Source organism: Dasypus novemcinctus, chromosome 4, assembly GCF_030445035.2.
Source record: "Dasypus novemcinctus isolate mDasNov1 chromosome 4, mDasNov1.1.hap2, whole genome shotgun sequence".
In the NCBI taxonomy this organism is placed as follows: Eukaryota; Metazoa; Chordata; class Mammalia; order Cingulata; family Dasypodidae; genus Dasypus; species Dasypus novemcinctus.
The window spans coordinates 93,740,560-93,759,772 of NC_080676.1; the positions used below are offsets into that span (position 1 = coordinate 93,740,560).

General features: G+C 37.8%; 1 protein-coding gene across 1 annotated transcript; it reads right to left on the reverse strand.

Moving 5' to 3' along the window:
- Positions 1-1,025: 1,025 nt before the first annotated feature.
- HHLA2 (HHLA2 member of B7 family) lies at positions 1,026-19,001 on the reverse strand. Its single transcript, XM_012524193.3, has 7 exons — positions 18,916-19,001; positions 17,019-17,372; positions 15,777-16,043; positions 12,395-12,712; positions 5,810-5,914; positions 3,540-3,613; positions 1,026-2,778 (listed from the first exon to the last, which is right to left on the reverse strand). Exons 1-7 carry the CDS (start codon positions 18,977-18,979, stop codon positions 2,746-2,748), a joined length of 1,215 nt encoding a protein of 404 aa, XP_012379647.1. The 5' UTR covers positions 18,980-19,001; the 3' UTR covers positions 1,026-2,745.
- Between the last annotated feature and the right edge of the window lie 212 nt (positions 19,002-19,213).

The following is a 19,213-nucleotide window of genomic DNA, read 5'->3' on the forward strand; positions in this document are numbered from 1 at the left end:
CACTTTTTTTCCCCTCGCCCTGCCTTCAGCAACTCCCTTAGCCACTGTTTCCACATCAATGATATAATTTCTTCCATTGCTAGAGTCACAATAATTCTATAGGAGAATACCAGTAAGTCCACTCTAATCCATATTTTATTCCTCCACCCTGGGGACCCTGGAATGGCAATGCCCACTCCACCTCTAAATCGAGAGGGGGCTTAGACCTCATATGGCTGATGGATGGAATTCTCCTTCCTTGGTGTGGGGGTTGACCATCCTCACCTCCTTGTTAGCTGACCTGGGTAAGTCCAACAAACTGGAGTAAGTGTTGCAACACTGCTGAGGTTCAGGCCCAGCCAGCACATAGGCAGTCCAGAGATTCAAGTCTCCTGGGCATACACCAACCCCAGCACCAAATGAGAATCATTTTTTAAAAACTCTAAAAAATAAATTTGAAATTATGCTTTAATAAGCCAATATGTATAACACAGAAAACATCTCTTAGCCCTAAATATTTTCTTAAAAATTTGCTACTGCCAGATTGCCAATACTAAAGTCTGAATGCTATTGTTCCTGCCTCCCCACAACCCCCACTCCCACCCACACATTCAATAAAAATCAGAGTATCAGCAAACTTCAACTTGAAAATATAATTCCATTTTTGAGACTGATTATTAAAGTTGCATTGCCTCTTATAAAAGAACTGATATGTTTAATAATGTATCTATCAGACCTGATTTTTACAAAAAGGAAAACATAATTCTTATAAAAGTAAAAAGAGATGATCATTTGTCAGCTTGAGATCTTGTCAGCTTATCTATAGACCAGAGCAAGCACAACAAATGCAGAAAGATCTTGTAGGAAGCTACAAAAACAAGTTATTTCTTCTTAAAAGTGTGTTTTTAAAAAATTGAGTTAATTTTTTCTTCTTCTTTATTTTCTTTTAAATGTTACATTAAAAAAATATGAGGTCCCCATATATATATACTCCCCACCCCCCCACCCCACCCCCCACCCCACTCCTCCCACATCAACAACCTCTTCCATCATTGTGGCACATCCACTGCACCTGGCGATTACATTCTGGCGCACCGCTGCAGCACATGGACAATGGTCCACATTGTAGTCCACATTCTGCCCCAGTCCACCTAGTGGGCCATGACAGGACACACAACATCCAGCATCCATCCCTGCAGCACCACCTAGGACAACTCCAAATCCTGAAAATTCCCCCACACTGTATCTCTTCTTCCATCTCCCTACCATCAGCAGCCACGGTGGCCACCCTTTCCACATCACAACTACAATTTCTTCCCTTACAAATCACAATAGTTCCCCAGCAGAACACCAGTAAGTCCACTCTAATCCATACTCTATTCCTCCATCCTGTGGACCCTGGGATGGTTTTGTCCAGTTCCCTGCTACATCAAGAGGGGGCTTAAATTCCACATGGATGATGGATGCAATTCTCCTGCTTGCAGCTGTAGGCACTCTTGGTTCCCTGGTGTGGTGGTTGACCTTCTTCACCTCCCTGTCAGCTGGCCAGGGTAAGTCCAAGAAACCAGAGGGTAGGATTAAGTTTTAAATTCACTGTTTGAGGTCCATGTTTTTTCTAATCTAACAAAGATTACTAGAAAGCCAGCATGTTAGACAAACTTCATCTCAGAATTTTTCTTCACTATAGAGTCCTTAGTACTTTAACTATATTATATTAAATTAAGGGTTGCTATTACTTCCATCTGTAACATGGGTTATATCGTTATGAGAGATATTCATAAATAGTAAAGTCAATAAAACTATATACATTGTATGGAGTTGTAAAATGAGGCCAGATGACAGCTCAGAGGAAATTTTAGCAGGTGGCATTATTTGGGTGGAATCACCACAAATCAGAGTTTACTTTCTCTGGATTATGGGGTCAAAAAGTTGATTGGTTAAATCAGTTACTAAAAGCCTGGGGCATTGACAAATTCACAGGAATTAACAAATGACTATTTTCTTATAAATTGTTGATAAAAATTAAGGGGTACAGAGCATCAGGTCAGCTGAAATTTCCATTCACTCCTTCCAGAAAAAATCTACATGGAAACATAAATTTATTAATAGGCTGATTTAGATAATTGTCAACAAAGTTGGAAGAAGCAAGCAAACTGTCTTCATGGTTGGGGTCACTCAGAGAAGCCTAGTCTGGCAGATATAACCCAACTGCAGACATTCTAAGCAGATTGAAATTTTATACTTTATAGGGCATTTCACCCTAGGTAGTCTTAGAGATATGGGCATGGGTGCTCTTTGGGGACCCTAGAGGCCCACCCTAGTAAATCTAGGTGGTTAAGCTGATATCTAGTCATATAAAACTAGTGTGCAATAATTAAGCAATCGCATCAATTTCCAGACCTGATTTATCACCTTCTCACTATGGTGACTTGTACCTCCACCTGCTCTTTCCCATCAGTTGATTCATTTATGAATCAGCTCTTGGGATTCTCCTTCAGCCTACTGGGCTGATTGCAACAGGAAAGTAATGATAAGAGAATTCTTTTCTTCCTTGAGTTGGAATCCTTAACTTACAGGCATTGATCATTTTGATGTGGGTGGGTGTATCAGTGAATGGTGCCCAAGTCTCAATATGTGAATGTGTCAATGACGCTGGAAAGCAGAATGGTTATACATCTTGGCAATGGTGAAACCATCAGGTCTTGATGCGACATTGCCTGGAGTAACAGTGAAGGATGCTTGTCATGTGCTCTCACTGTCCTGTCTTCATTCTCTGTTCTGGTCCATATTCTGAAGAGGCTAGAATCAAGAAAAACTGACTGTAAATGTCTGTTGTTCAAGTCAGTAACCACCCTTAATATTAAGTAGTTAATGAGGGTAGTATTTTTAGAGATGGGAGCTTTAAGCAATTGTTTCCTTCTATAATCAAATGAGCTAGGTATGATATAAGTAGCTATGAAGTCTGGGTCTTATCAGCTAATTTTATTCTCCCTGTCAGAGCTTTCTGAGTTTTTAGCAGCTGGAAAAACAAGTTTTACCCCACTCCTTGTCCTTACTCCTGTTCTGATAAAGGGGACTCACAAATGATAAAAGGAAGCAAAAGAAAATGATACAATGAATCTATAATTTGTAAAGTGAATTATAAGTCTCCAAGGAACCAAAGCTTGCTGCAGAAGTGTGAAGGGCAGTATGTCTGAGTTGAGACAGAAATTGGTTTTCTCCATTTTATCTGTATCTAGATCCACTTCTACACAATTCTATGTTTCCATCAGAAAATAAGTATATTGTAACACCCTCATATGCACAGTCTCACTTGAGATCTTCTCTACAAATAACAACAGGAGATGTGAAGGGCAGCCATTTATTTAAGCAAATATAGCCTATTTAATGATAGACAGTGGGAAATTACATTTATCCCCCTCTGTTCTACTGTAATCCTTCCTGCCTTTTTCCCCACTATAAAAGACTTGCGTGATGATATGTGATTCAGTCCAAACTTCAGTTACCTTTTTACAGCAGTACTCTTATACCAGAAATGGTTTGATAACGGAATGTCTTACCATGTTTTCTAACGCACTAGCAGCATTTCTTTCACGTTCATCACGTTCATCAGTAGAGAAACCACTCCTCCTTCCTATAGGATAAAAGAGAAGAAACTTAAAAAAAAAAAACCCACCTCATTATAAAAATCCAAGTTCCCCCTTATTCCTAACTCAATATAATTATGTTCTTAAAATCACCTAAGTTACTCCCCTTTCATGTGTTCTGTGTAGAAACACATCATCAAAATCAAACAGCAGTAACTTCTTAGAGCTGACAAAGGTGACAAAGGCAATTTCTGGCTCTTTAAGATTGCTGGCCCAGTTCCTATCATCTGCTAACAAGTTATGGCCAAGAAGGTGTCAAGAGTAGTGTCTAAGCACAAGCAATATAATTTAGTTTCTCAAAGAAGGCCTTCCCTCTGGGCATTGATAAAATCTGGTCCTTCTATGCAAATCGTAGACAAAGGGCATTTAGAAAACAGTAATGAAAATGGAAATTAAAAGCAAAATATATGAACCTTAGTTATATGAAATGTCAACCAAGGGCCTGAAGGTAGGCAAGGTTTTGTGGCTTTTAGAAGAACATCTTCAAATACGTTTTCAGCCCAACTAACTACAGAACTGAAGACCGATGTTTTTTTTTTTAATAGAGTGTATCATAATATGGTTTTTGCCAATATCCTCGGAAGGCTTCTCCTTCAGAACCAATATCCATCCTGCTCTGTGCCTTGCAAGGCTGACCTGGAGGGCCTCCATTAGCAGGGCAGCTGTTCCTGCTGGCTTTGTTGGGTTGGTGATTAGGAAGAGGGCAGTGTGATCAGGTATTTACTCCCCCAGCTCCTTTCCTGTAAGGTCACGTTGGGTTGGCCGTGTCCCTCAAATGAAGTTCACTGCTTCTTTCAAGGCAGCTGATGTTACATATATTTCTCTGGCTTTGGGGAACGGCCTCCTCTCCTTGTTCCTGCAGGTCTAGATGTAGTAATGAATCAGGTGCTACTAGATCTGGGGAAATGCACCATCCTTTGTGTTCTCCTTTGTACAATCTAGAGTGTGCCATGTATTTTCTGTTGGTAACTGACTTACGCATATTTCCAATATAGAAACTAAACTGATGTTTTTGAGCAATAGGTAGATCCTCCCCAGAATGTGAACCTAATTAAATCACAGGTTAGGGGTTGCATTTGGGGGAACAAGGCAGACTGTGACCTACCATCTCTTCCAGCTTCTGGCCAGCTATGGGATAGGAGTAACAAGTAAGCAGACTAGCTTCTATAAAGCAATAATAGAGCTAGAATTGGTGAAACACTTGCTGTCACCCCTAAACCTTTTCCTTCAGTAATGATTTCCACCATGACCAAATCTCCTAAATTCAGTCAGGGCAATCAGGAACTATCAAGTAGCGGAACAAAGGTAACTGGGCGCTATCGCAACCTCTCAGGAAACACAGAGCCTTTTCAGGAGTATGATGGAATAAAGCAGAGCTTCTCAGGGCCTAAGCTTGCCTCTGCCACTAGTAATATTTCTATTTAAATTACTTAATATATCAATCTTAATACATCATTTTAATATACAGGGCATCTTAATATATCATTTTAAGTTACTATTAGCAATGCAGGTTTATTACAGAAAACTGAGAACTTGAAAAAATAATTAACTAGGATTAAAATAAAATGGCTCATAAAGACAATGCACTTTTGAACAGCGCCAACTACAGACTAAAGTCAGACCAAGAGTAAACAGAGCCCAGGGGTGGAAGTAGTAAGTAGCCTAGGGACTTAGGGAAATATCTAGGTGAGGAGGGGGGTGAGGGCATTTGTAGTCTAATCATTCCAAAGGTGACCATTTTTAAGGCTTTGGCTTATTTCTTTCTAACTATGTTTTAACGAAAGATTATTGGGGTTATCCTGTTTCTTATTTTAGTGCCAAATTTTCTTTTCTCCTTTTTAATTAAAAAAAAATCACAGGATTTTCAATTAATTTCAGTATTATTTATTGAAAATAGAAGGAGCACTGGAAAAATGGCAATGTGCTGCAATGAATTTGCTTGTATATAAGCTTCTTGTGCCTTTGATAATTAACTCAGAATATATTCCTATAAATTAGAATAGTTGTATGGAAATGTAGGAGAATTTTAAAGGATTTTTGACAAATTTTGTGAATGACTCTCTAGAAAATTCAGATCTATTTGCACGCTCAACAGCAGTATAGTTGTTTATTTTCAAGTTACTTTTACTACACTTCCACCTGAACACCCAAGGATAGAACCCAAAGACTCCATGAGATATTACCTCTGCTGGAATTGCTGCCTTTTCTCCATTTATGGGCTCCGTAAAATACCACCAGTAGCAGCAAAATCACACAAATGATTTCCCAATATGTTTTTTGCATTGGTTCTAAATAAAACAAACAAAGTCTATGTAAGAAACATAACCAAAAGAGAAAAGGAAAAGTGTTGGGTGGATGGGTGGAGTATGTTTACTATTTTCAAAACTAGTTATTTTTGCATTCAGGCAGGAGCCAGAATTAGTATTAGTGAAAACACTTTGCATAATGAAAAGACCCATTAAAGATAAGGCCAAGAGCACAGTCTGGTTGGGAAAATTTGTCATGAGCAAAAATATATCTCTGTCTCCATGTCTTTTTTATAGGAGACCTGGAGACACTGTAATGTTTACTGATTCGGGGTTTCTGGGAGGTAGGAGAGAGAATGGAGTCAGAAATTTTGAGAGGCAATGAGTCTATGATGTACTTTAAGTTTCTAATTTTTTATATTGTGACAAGGAAACAAATACTTTTCTTTTTTTTACACAGGAATTATAATGACTACAAACTAGTCTTAGCCCAGTGTGGTTTGTGGGGGGTGAAGGGAAGATGCAGTTCACATTTGGTGTGGAGAGGAAAGTCTCTAGGAGAAACAGAGATTAGAAGTTCAGAGGTGATGAGAGGAGCCAAGTAGGAGGTGACCCCTGGGATGATAGATAGCTCCTGGAACTCCTCAGGAATACTTGGAGGAGACTGACCTTTCTCCAACATCTGGGCCCGGGCTAAAATGGTTGTAATTAGTATTAAAGGAAGTGGGGACCCCAAGAAGGCAGAAACTTGGAGACCTCGAGTTACCAAAACCTAACTCCTGCAAATCCTGTGGTCTATGTATGTTCTGCCAAAGAGCAGGGAACAAGCTTCAGAGTTCAAAGACCAATTCAGAAAAAAAATGTTTATAGGTTACTTTTATCTCTTTAAAATGAATAACTATATATGTAATAAATGTCAATTTTTATTAACATACTCTTAATAAAATAAATGTTTTGTAATCAATAAAACAATCTTTATACATATTATATCATTCTTAAACTCTACACACACATAAAGAGGAAGAGATTAAGTGGCAATGTTAAGGGAACTGTCTAAAGTGTTTCAAATGCATCTTTTTTCCTCCTGAAGAAAAGTGTACAAAAATATAGCTTCTTCCCAGTTTATCAGTCACCCTCAGCTATCCATCTGCAAAGTGATTGTCCCAAAGTCATGTCTTGATTGAGTAACACTCAGTTCAGGGCAGATTTACTGAAGAGATCTAGGCCCTAAGAAGCATAAGCCCCCCAATCTGGGCTTCCTTTCAGAAGGTTGTAGGACCTCTTGCGTAAGGCAGCAAGTAGAAACTTGCAATTCAGAGTAGAAAACCATCAGTTTCCTTCAAAGGATGATGTCTAAGGTGCCAGGACTGCTTGTCCTGTGCTATGCCCTGCAGGGCTGGCTCCTGCTATAGGCCACTTTCTAGGGGGGAGGTGTGGGCAGGTATTCCCCCAACCCCTACGAGCGAGGATTTCCTTAGAAATTAGCAAATTATGTCCAAGTGGGTTTCATCCCTGGTATGCAAAGATGGTTCCACATAACAAAATCAATCAATGTAATACACCACATAAACAGATCGAAAAAAAAATCACATGATCATCTCTATAGATGCAGAAAAAGCGTTTGACAAAGTATAGGACCCTTTATTGATAAAAACACTTCAAAAGATAGGAAGAGAAGGAAACTTCCTCAATGTGATAAAGGGTTACACAGCTAATATCATATTCAATGGTGAAATCCAAAAAGCTTTCCCTCTAAGATCTTGAACAAGACAAGGATGTCCACTTTCATGGATCTTATTTAACATTGTTAGAAGTATGTGCTTAAGCACTTGGACAAGAAAAAGATATAAAAGGCAGCTAAATTTGAAAAGAAGAAGTAAAATTTTCACTATTTGCAGATGGCATGATCATATACATAGAAAGCCCAGAGAAATATACAACAAAGCTTCTAGAGTTTATAAATGAGTTCAGTAAAGTAGCTGGTTATAAAATCAGTGTGGGGAAGCAGATGTAGCTCAAGTGATAGGGCTTTTGTCTACCGTATGGGAGGACCCAAGCTCGATCCCTGGGACCTCCTGGTAAAAAAGAAAAAGAGAAAATATGTCCACAGGTGAGCTGAGTGCCTGTGCAAGTGAGTTACACAGCAAGATGATGACATAACAAAAGAAAGAAGAAGGGGATAGTCAAGGTGAAACACAGCAGAGACTGGGAACTGAGGTGAAGGGCAGCAGAGGCCAGGAATTGAGGTGAAGCAGGTGACAGGGAACCTCTCTCCAAATCAGAGGTCCTCAGGATTGAATCCTGGTGAATCCTAAAGGAGAGAAAAATGGGAAAACAAAAAGAGAAATAGACACAGAAGATCACACAGTTAATGGACACAGACAGCAAAAACAGCAGTTCAGGGTGAGGAGGAAGGGAATGAATGGAAAGGGGAAGGGGAGGGAAAAAATAATACATATTTTTAAAAAAGATCAATATGCAAAAATCAATAGCATTTCTGTATACCAATAATAAGTAATCTGAGGAGGGAATCAAGAAAAAAATCCCATTTACAATAGCAGCTAAAAGAATAAAATACCTAGGAATAAATTTAAGTAAAGATGTAAATGACTTATATGCAGAAAACTACACAACACTGTTTAAAGAAATCAAAGACTGAAATAAATGAAAGAATAGTCCCTGTTCATGGATAGGAAGACTAAATATCATAAAGATGTCTATCCCACCCAAACTGATTTACAGATTTAATGCAATTCCAATAATAATTACCACAAAATTTTTTACTGAATTGGAAAAGCTAACTATGAAATTTATTTGGAAGGGCAAGGAGCCCCCAAAAAGCCAAAGATATATTGAAAAAGAAAAATGAAATCAGAGGAATCACACTACCTGACTTTAAAACATACTACAAATCTACAGTGGTCAAAATACAATGGTATTGGCATAAGGGTAGACATACTGACTAAGGGAACTGAGTTGGAAGTTCTGATATAGAGCCCCACATACACAATCACCTGATATTTGACAAGGCCACCACGCCATTCAACTGGGAGAGAATGGCCTTTTAAACAAATGGTTCTTGGAGAACTGGATATCCATATCCAAAAGAATGAGAGGGAATACCATCTCACACCTTATACACAAATTAACTCAAAATGGATAAAGATATAAATATAAGAGCCAAGACCATAAAGCTGCTAGAAGATAACATAGGAAAGCATATACAGGATTTTGTATTAGGAAATGGTTTCATGAACTTCACACTGAAAGCATGAGCAACAAAAGAAAAAATAGATAAATGGGACCTTTTCAAAAGTAAAAACTTTTGCTCTTCAAAGGAATTTGTCAAGAACGTGAAAAGGCAGCTTACTCAATGGAAGAAAATATTTGATAATCATATATCTGATTAGGCCTTAGTATCCAGCATTTAAAGAAATCCTACACTTTAAAAGTAAAGACAACCCATTTTAAAAATGGGCAAGAGATTTAAATAGACAATTCTCCAAAGAAGAAATACAAATACCTAAAAAGCACATGAAAAGATGCTCAACATCTCTAGCCATTAGGGAAATGCAAATCGAAACTACAGTGAGAATCATCTTACACCCATTGGACTGGTGGCTATTAAAAACATAAAGGCCTAGAAGTGTTGGAGAGAATGTGGAGGAAAGAGAAGCCTTTTCCAGTGCTGTTGGGAATATAGAATGGTCCATCCATTGTGGAAGACAGTTTGGTGGTCCCTCGGGAAGCTAAGTATAGAATTGCCATACAATCCAGCAATCTCACCACTGGGCACATACCAGAAGAACTGGAAGCAGGGACATGAACAGGTATATGCACACCAATGGTCATAGCAGCATTATTCATTATTGCCAAAAGTTAGAAGCAACCTAAATGTCCATCAACAGATGAATGGATAAACAAATTGTGGTACATATGTACAATGGAATTTTACTCAGCTGTAAGAAGGAATGCAGTATTAACACTTGGGAAACATGGCTGAATCTTGAAGACCTTATGTTAAGTGAAGCTAGCCAGGCACTCTAGGACAAATATTACCTGATTTTATTGATATGAATTTAGCAAATTGAGCAGGCTCACAGAGCTAGAGTCTGGAAGATAGATTTACAGGAGACAGAAAGTGAGAAAAAGGTTACAAGTCAATGCCCTTATGAGCAAAATCCATGATAAGGTGGAAGGGTGTAGTGGTGCAGTGGATGGGCATAACAGTAATTCAGTGATCCTATTGGATTAGGAGGTGCTGGTCTGTAAGGGGAGTTGGGTAGAGTGTGGGTTAGACTGTCCATGGAATTGTGGGGAGGGTTGTGGGAGGGAGTAGGTGAACTCAGAGGATTTACAGGAATGGGGTTGAAACTACATTGGGACTGCAGATCCGAGGGGAGAGGGAGGGAGGAATAGAATAGATGGAACATGGATATTTTTGGGGCAATGGAATTGTTATATGTTCTTGCAAGGATGGATACAGACCACATCAAACTTCATTAAAATCAAAAAGTGCTTGGTCCAAAATGCAAACCACCATGTAAATCATTGACCATAGTGAGTAGCAATGTTTCAAGATTTGTACATCAATTGTAACAAATGTACCATAATCATGTAAAATGTTATTAATAGAGAAAAGGGAAAAGGTAGAAGATATTGGGTATATGGGTATCACCTATATTCTGTACAAGACTTTTCTGTAACTTAAAGCTTCTTTGAAGACAAAATGAAAAAAATAAGACACTATGGGAATAAATGGAAGAAATGTCACTGTACATACAAGACAGCAGATCTTATAGTGAGGAAAGACATAATGTTAAATTTTTCAATTTTTTTTTCATTATTTCAAACTTAAAAAATATTTTGGTATTTTCATTATTTTTAAAACCATCATTATTATATCATCTTCCTATTGAATATATCTGGTTAATTTGTTGGCTTCAACTTTGAAGAAGGTTTGGATCACAGAAGTGTTACACTGTGGCAGGGAGGATCATCATTGCTGTGTGTCAGACAGGGGGGATTCCAGAATCCTCAGGATTGGGGAATGATCAAAAGACTACAGTAGACTTACTGGTATTCTACTATAGACTTATTGTGATTCTAGCAATGGAAGAACTTATATCACTGATGTGGAGGCAGCAGCCACTGGAGATTATGAGGAGAGGAAGAGGGAAAAACAATTATAATATGGGGGCATTTTCGGGACTTTGGAATTGTCCTGAATGATATTTCAGTGACATATACAGGCCATTATATATCTTGCTATAACTTACAAAATTGTGCTGGAGAGAGTATAAACTACAATGAGTAGAATGAAAGTAAACTACAATGTAAACTATAATCCACATTTAGTGGCAATGCTCCAAGGTATGTTCATCAATTGTGGCAAACGTACCACACTAATGAAGGATGTTGTTGATGTGAGAAAATGTAGACGGGGTAGGGAGTGGGCCATATGGGAATTGCCTATATTTTTTATGTAACATTTATGTAATCTAAGTATCTTCTTAAAAAATTAAAATACATTAAAAAATAAATAAAATAAAAATATAGAGCAGGCCTAACTGTATTTTACATAAAACTTACTCTTATTTTTTCTCCAAAGTAAGAGTGCCAAATGTATCCTCATTTTGGCGTTATGGACTCTCAAAGTGGCAGCTCTGCAAAGGGAATGTTACTGTTGAGAGGCTAGAAGCTTCTATCTACAATATTTAAAGACCACATAACCTAAAGGCAACTCCATCCTCTTATCTCCAAATCTCACTACATCGAATCACAAAACTTCAAATCTCTTATGCCTCTTACTTCCTCAACTAGAATGCTTAAAATATTTGTAAAACGTATTTTAGAAGTTCCACTGACTTCCATGATGGTCCCATGATGGTCTCCCAAGATGTCAAGGTGATGGCTTCAGAGTAGGGAGTCCAACTGGCCCTCCCTAATTTCTAGAAAGGCACTTTCATGAGAATGCATTCTACGAAGTAATGGTTAGTAGAGTAGAAATATTTTAAATAAATTTTGGCAGTTAACTACCAATAGAGATTTTTTTTTTTAAAGTGCTGAATCAGGCATATTCTTTGTGCTTAAAATGTCTTGTGGTGACTATTTCCACCAGGTTCTCAAACAGTGCCATGTTTCCCCAGCCTCCAGCAAGATCCTGAAGTTCTAACTCCTACTGTGCATAGGGCCTCAACTCCCAAACCACAGACCCTGAGGCATGTGTTACGCAAACTGGTGAGCCAGCAGGAGTTATCCCACAGAGGCATCAAGATTTCCTCTTCATGTCTGAAGCCCTGAAACCCTGATAAAAATCCTCAGAGATTAACTTATTTTTTCAATATAGCATTTTTATGTGAATGAAGGAGGGAGGGCTGTTGACCATTTGATGAGAAGTAATCCTGTGAAAAGCACTAATATTTGGTATTTTTTAAGTGCCAACTGAATTTTCCCATTTGTCATTCACAAATCTCTTCTGCTATAGCCGAAAGCCATTATTCAATCCTACTTGCAGCTTACCTACATTCAGTGTTTGCACAGTGAGGAAAGTATAGTTGCCTGAAGAAATATTGCATATATATTCCCCATTGTCTGAAAGATTAAGATCCGACAAAGTTGAAGAGAAATCACTCTGGTTTATCAGCTCTTTGCTCCATGAGAATCGTGGCTCATTGATAATTGTGTTTCTTGAAATGCTCAGAAAGGAAGCCAGTACTGAGGAAGTCCCATTTTCTACTCTGGACCAAGTGACTATGAAGTCTTGATTTGGCAGATAAAAATTGCTTCCATGGTGACATGACAATGAAACCTCTTGACTTTGCCTTTTTTGAAGGTGATCTAATGACAGGATAGAAAAGGAGACATCAGTGAAGATAAATTCAAATGAAGTTTCCGAGTTACACTTCAAACATGAAACAAAGACTACGATACTGATTTCTTTGGAAACAACTTTTTAAAAAATTTTAAATAAAATTGTATTGAAGTATATCATTCATACACAAATATATATAAGCAATAAATATATAGTAAAATTTGTGAATTTACGAAACAAGCATGTGTAACTTCATACAGGGCTCCCATACATCTCCCCACCACTAACACCTTGCATGGTTGTGAAACATTTTAGATACACCTTTTTGAAAAGCAATTAGACATTTATGCTGTGAAATTTCTTAAAAGAAAAAGGCCTACTCTATTTTCAATTTTGCCATCAAAGTTAGTATACGAATATACTTCAAGGATACTACCCTTTATAACCCCTTAGTCTTCTTCTGTTGACCCCTCAAATGCTGATGTTACCCAGGATTCTCCTTATCATTCTCTGTACCCCGTAGTGGTCTCTATAATTTTTATGGTCTTACCTATTTATCTGTCTGGACAGTTTCTTTTCCTGCACATATGAGTATTTCCAACCGTAAGCACATAATCCTCCAGTGGAATGAGCTTTTTCAGAGCAGGGACTCTGCTGGGGGTTTTTGTCCCAAACTTCCCCCTACCTCCACTGACCCTGCCCTACTCTTGCCCATTCTGTTCTGTACTTCTGTAAGCTGACCTCTATGGACCGTCTATGGTTTGGTCACCCTGGTTCTGGATCCCCTACTTTCCAATCCACCTGCTGGACTGGATGACAAAGAAAGCTTTTTTTTTTAAAGATACATAGATGACACAAAATGTTACATTAAGAAATATAAGAGGTTCCCTTATACCCCACTTCCCTCAACCCCCACTCCTCCCACATCAACAACTTCCTTCATTAGTGTGATAAACTCATTGCATTTGATGAATACATTTTGGAGCACTGCTACACTACACGGATTATAGTTTACATAGTAGTTTACACTGTCTCCAGTCCATTCAGTGGGTTATGGCAGGATATATAATGTCCTGCATCTGTCTCTGAAATATCATTGAGGACAACTCCAAGTCCCCAAAATGCCCCATACCACATCTCATTTTTACTCTCCCTGCCTTCAGCAAGTCCTGTGGCCACCATCTCCACATCAATGATATAATTTCTTCCATTGCTAGAGTCACAATAATTCTATAGTAGAATACCAATAAGTCTATTCTAATCCATATTTTATTCCTCCATCCTGAGGACCCTGGGATGGCAATGCCCATTCCACCTCTAAATTGAGAGGGAGCTTAGATCCCATATGGCTGATGGATGGGATTCTACTGCTTGCAGTTATAGACTCTCTTGGTTCCTTGGTGTGGTGGTTGAAACTGTGGTTGGCACTGGGGTTGGTGTATGCTCAGAAGACTTAATCTCTGGACTGTCCATGTGCCAACTGGGCCCTGAGCCTCAGCAGAGTTGCAACACCTACTCTCCAGTTTGTTGGACTTACCCAGGTCAACTAAAAAGGAGGTGAGGATGGTCAAAGAAAGCTTTTGAAAATGCAAATCCACTGTCTCTGATTGTTCAAAACCTCCTTTGGCTCCACACTACCTCTTGCATCCAGTTCAACCTCCCTAGCAAGGTATAGAAGGCCTTTATCTGGTTTTTTACTCCTTCTCCAGACTTCTCTCTTGACACTCTACCACCTTATACTTTCACAAAACCAGGCAATGCTACTCCATTGTACTTTTGTACATACTGTATCTTTTATCCAAAACCCTATATTCTCCTGAAATCGCCTACTAATCTTTTAAAACTCTTCCCTTATGCAATTTCCTTAATCATATCTTATGTAACAACCTCACATATGCCCAACCACACTGAACAGAATTAAACACTCCCTTTTTGTGCTACCTTCCCAGTTTAGTTTTATTTTTACATGTATGTGTTAAATGGTGTGGATCCAGAGATAAGTAAGAGTCCAAGTTCTTAAGTTCACAGTCTGGAAGAGATCAAACTTGGCAAAAGACCAAGCAGTATTGAGCCTAAAGAACTGTTGGGGCTTCATGATACTCCATTTGAATAAACATGATTTTCTAAGAAAATATTTATAATTTAATATCAACATTTTTCAACTCTTTCCTACATTTCCATTGCTGCATAACTGCCACAATTCTAATGGAACAAAGAGTTGAACAACCAGAGTCATTTCCAATTGCCAGTGAATGATGTAAAGGTGGTAGGTGAACCACACAAGATTTCAATATTTTCTTGCTAAGCATTTTGAAAATATGAAACCCTGAGAAACAGAAGGCAAAAAGGATAACTGACCTCTGCCTTCACCACATAAAGAAGATTTACATAAAAATTCTGCTTTGCTTCTAATACAGAAACTGATTTTCCTTGGAATTGAATAGGGAGATATCAAATTAACTTTCTTCTTAATGTTTACTTAAACAGTTAATTAGCAAAAGAGGTTGATCAGAGTTTGGGTTTGTTCAAATAAACAAGAGGAAAGCAGGTTAAAAACTGATCATGTTATGACAGAGGTGTTGAATAAAAAATTTATGGGGTAAGGATTAAGAGACTAAACAGAAATCATAATGTAATTATAATAGCAATGGGCCAGTTCTTGTTTAGTTGAAAGAACAGGAAGCAGTCATTACCTGCTAAGAGTCAAGTACTTCCTCCTTCCTCAATGATCTTTTTAAATGACATTATGAGTAGGAAAACCTGTTTCAAGGATGAACCATGAAGAAATATAGTAGCATTCCTGAATGGTTTTACTACTACCCATTTCACAAAGTGTTTTCATTCACTCAAACACTTAGCAAGGTGAGAATTATTACCATTTTTTCAATGAGGAACTAATGTTTAGAAATAAAAATGTTTGCTTAAGGGAAGTGAGCCAGTAAATATTAGTCCTGGGACTCCAGTCTCCATCTTCTAACTGGACATTAGATATCTTCTAACATTTTCTTTCTTTTCCTTGTAAATCAAACCCCATTCTCTCCCAATCTTTGGCATAGTGCTTATATCCAGAAAAAGCCCTATTAAACCTACCTCCCATTGTCCATCGCCCTGTCCATATTTGCTTCAGCAATGAATTTTCAATAACACACTCATATGATGAGTTTGATCCTGTAATATTCAGCATACTTTTGTTATAAAATGGAGGCAAATACCCTATTTCATCCATAGTGCTTTTGGACACAGGTGTATTATCCACTTGCCATGTGATAATTGAACGAGGATAAACATTTAACACATGGCATGTTAAGAAGCTGTATTTGTCCACCTTTTCGTACTTCATCGCTGGTGTGAGGAAAGCTATGTGGAAGAAAAAAGGGCACGTGAAAATCTCATTGCAAGCTCTAACTTCTTTTTAGGCCATCTATGCAGGATACTTCTTATTTTAATACCCATGAAATGAAAAGTTAAGCTTGAACAAAATTCAGCATTCACTGAAAGGAAAACAAAACCAAAACAATCAAACAAGCAAACACATTGCAGAAACTTAACATATAAAGCAGTTACCTATAAAAGGGGGAGGGGGTTATGCTTGTCTGCAGAGAAACTTGTAATCTCAGCTCTCTAGAAACATAGCTGAGAAAAAGCTAATGTCTTCATTGAGCAAACAACATGTGGGTGTCAGAGTCTATAAACAGGAGCTCCTGCAGCACTCTGAATTCTTCTGATGCTGACCTGGAGCCTATTGACACTGTTCACTCATAATTCAAATGAACTTAGATTTCTGAGTCAAAGTCTGAAACAACTAAATGGGACAGAGAAAGAAAGAAATGGAAAAAAAAAAAAACAAGAGGAAAGCATAGAATATAAAAATTTTCATTTAATATAAAGCAAAAATGCAATTTAAATCAGTAACTCAAAATTTCCCAGTTGTCATATTGGCAAAAATTTTAAAGATTGATAATATTCTGCATTGAAAAAACTGAACAGATAAATGTGTGCTACTATTAGCAGTAGTGCATTAAAATCCTACATGTATTACTTTTTAGATCTTTTCCAATATGAAATATAATGATAAATATATTCATTACATCATTATTTGTAATGCAAAACACTGGAAATACCTGAACATTCACCAATGGGGAAATGGATGTGTCAATTACAACATGTCTATATGATGCGACACAATCCGTTAAAAAACAAACAAACTGAGGTGTATCATATGCATTAACTTGGAAGGAAATCCATAGCATATTCATAAGAAAATGACATATTCAGAATTACAAGGAATGATCCCAATCGTATGTTTCATAAAGACCTTTCACACATACTTACCTCCCACCATTAGTACCACCTTGTTTGAGATTGTTCCAGAATCTGTTCCCACATAGCAGATGTAAATTCCTTCATCCTGAAGCTTTAAATGTTTGAGCAACAGAGAGGCATTCCCATTGTGAATTTCACTATGGAAGAGAGATGTCCTGTTCACATATCTGGGATCTTGTTTTTCCAAATGGTCACTGTCTTTGTAGTAAATGTGAACATTTTGGCTATCTTGAATCTTCCAGTGAATTACTACTTTGGGCCCACTCTCAAAAGAGCAGGGGAGAATTACATCTTCAGAAAGTCTTCCAATGACCGTTTGCTCACTCTTATGAAAACGACTTGAGAAAATGGAAAAGGGTACACCTAAAATCAGGAGTTATGAAGAGAATTAGTGATGGGTGCCTATCAAAGATTATATCAGGACTTCCAGAAGGACCATCCTATATCAATAACCTAATCATTAACAGACACTCATCAAGAAACCTTGGTATTCTGATTACTAAATACAGCATCACTGCTTATTTCTGAGTTCAAAATTTTAATTGAAAATTTGTTTGAGTCAATGTAACTGTTTATGAGAATTGGAACCAGTCCAAAGCATAGGAAACACTGGTTTTCTACTCAATTGATAAAATAATCTCATCTTTCCCTGCCAGTCCTGGGAATGATGTATATTAGGTATATAAAAGATTCTTGATTTTTATTCCTGGAACACATCCTCTTTTAGCACCTATTTAACAATAACGGATTCATTAATCCAGCTAAGTAGAGCCAGCAGTACAAAAAAGAATAGAATATACTTAGCTTGATTGGGTCAGGAGATATATGGAGCATGTAAAAGACAATGCAAGGCTCAGGAGGCTGTTAGGAATCCAGACCCCAGACTCAAGCAGGATAGTTGTAGGCAGGAGAAGCCCAAAGGGAGAAATGAAATATTCATTTAATTTAGCTTTAGGGCCACTCTTAGCATATCTTATGAGTCAGTCAAAACATAGTAGAGAAATATTATTCTGGATACAAATGTGGAATTTGATTTCACAAAGTAAATGAATTTCATCACAATGATGGTTTTTGCGAGAAAAACCTACCCAGCCACTCCATTATCATTAGAGGTAGCATACAGATTCTTTGCACAATTCATAAATCAGTTTTAAGTACATCTTGTACGCTTTTTAAGTACATCCACAGCCCTAGCTATGTATTCCAAGATATTAGGACTGAAAGTTTACCTTATCTCACGGCCAATGTTGTAAACTCCTCTGGAGCTTGGCCAAAGCTACTCAAGATGGGAGAATTGGATACTCATATGCCTCTGCCACAGAGTCTTTCTCCTTTCCTCCTCTCCTGGGGCTCTTTCAGCCTGCCATGCCTCTCTTCCCACAGAAAGGTTTCATTTATTTCTGTACAGAGTGCTACAGGTATGTGATAATATTCTGAGAGAAAGACATGGAAATGTGGGAAGGAAAAGTAGGGATTGTCAGCCTTCCTAATCTTTCTACTAAACCCCTCTAATATTTCATAGGATAATTAAATGTTCCAGGCTTAGGAATTAGCAAAACTGATCATGCTTTCTGTCAGGTGTTGAATAAGTACCAAGCTTACATTCAAAAAAAAAGAAAATTAATCAACCAAACAATCAAATTGAACTAGCCTTTCTAAGTGATGTTATTTCTGGTGGGAGATAATAGCTTATATAAAGAACCTTCATTAGAGGGGAAAGATGAACATATGATTTTAATCTTCAAGCAGACCTACCAGCCTGTTTCTTGTTTCTCTTTAATTGGTATTTTAGAAAAATTTACCGTACTGTGGCTACAGAGGAAACAGCCACCTTGTGTTATGTGCTCATGTTCCTATCCAATGGTACAGGTAACTAACACTTGGGGGTAATGAACATGGAACTTACTTTCATCTCCACTCACAAAGGGTGTGAGAATGAGGAAGAAAGGCAGCACTGTCTGTGTCTTCATGTTTTGTGAAGGTCATATTAGTTATACTGTCAAAGAGAAGCAAGGTATGCATGTTATGGACTTCAAATACAAAAAGGAATTAGAAAAGAAAAAATTAAAATGCCCAGACTGTAGGAGATTGGTTAAATAAACTATGGCCCATCCACATAAATAATTCTGCAGCCATTAAAGATGATACTGTTCAGTGGCATGGGAGGAAGTGCATATATGTTTTAAGAGAAAAATCAGATTGAG

Coding starts and splice junctions, on each gene's coding strand:
- HHLA2 (XM_012524193.3), bottom strand. CDS start 18,979: ATGAAGACACAGACAGTGCTGCCTTTCTTCCTCATTCTCACACCCTTT. Junction 5,915..12,394: donor TGTGCAAACACTGAATGTAG/GTAAGCTGCAAG, acceptor TGTTTTATTTAG/AACCAATGCAAAAAACATAT. Junction 3,614..5,809: donor AGGCAGCAATTCCAGCAGAG/GTAATATCTCAT, acceptor TTTATCCTATAG/GAAGGAGGAGTGGTTTCTCT.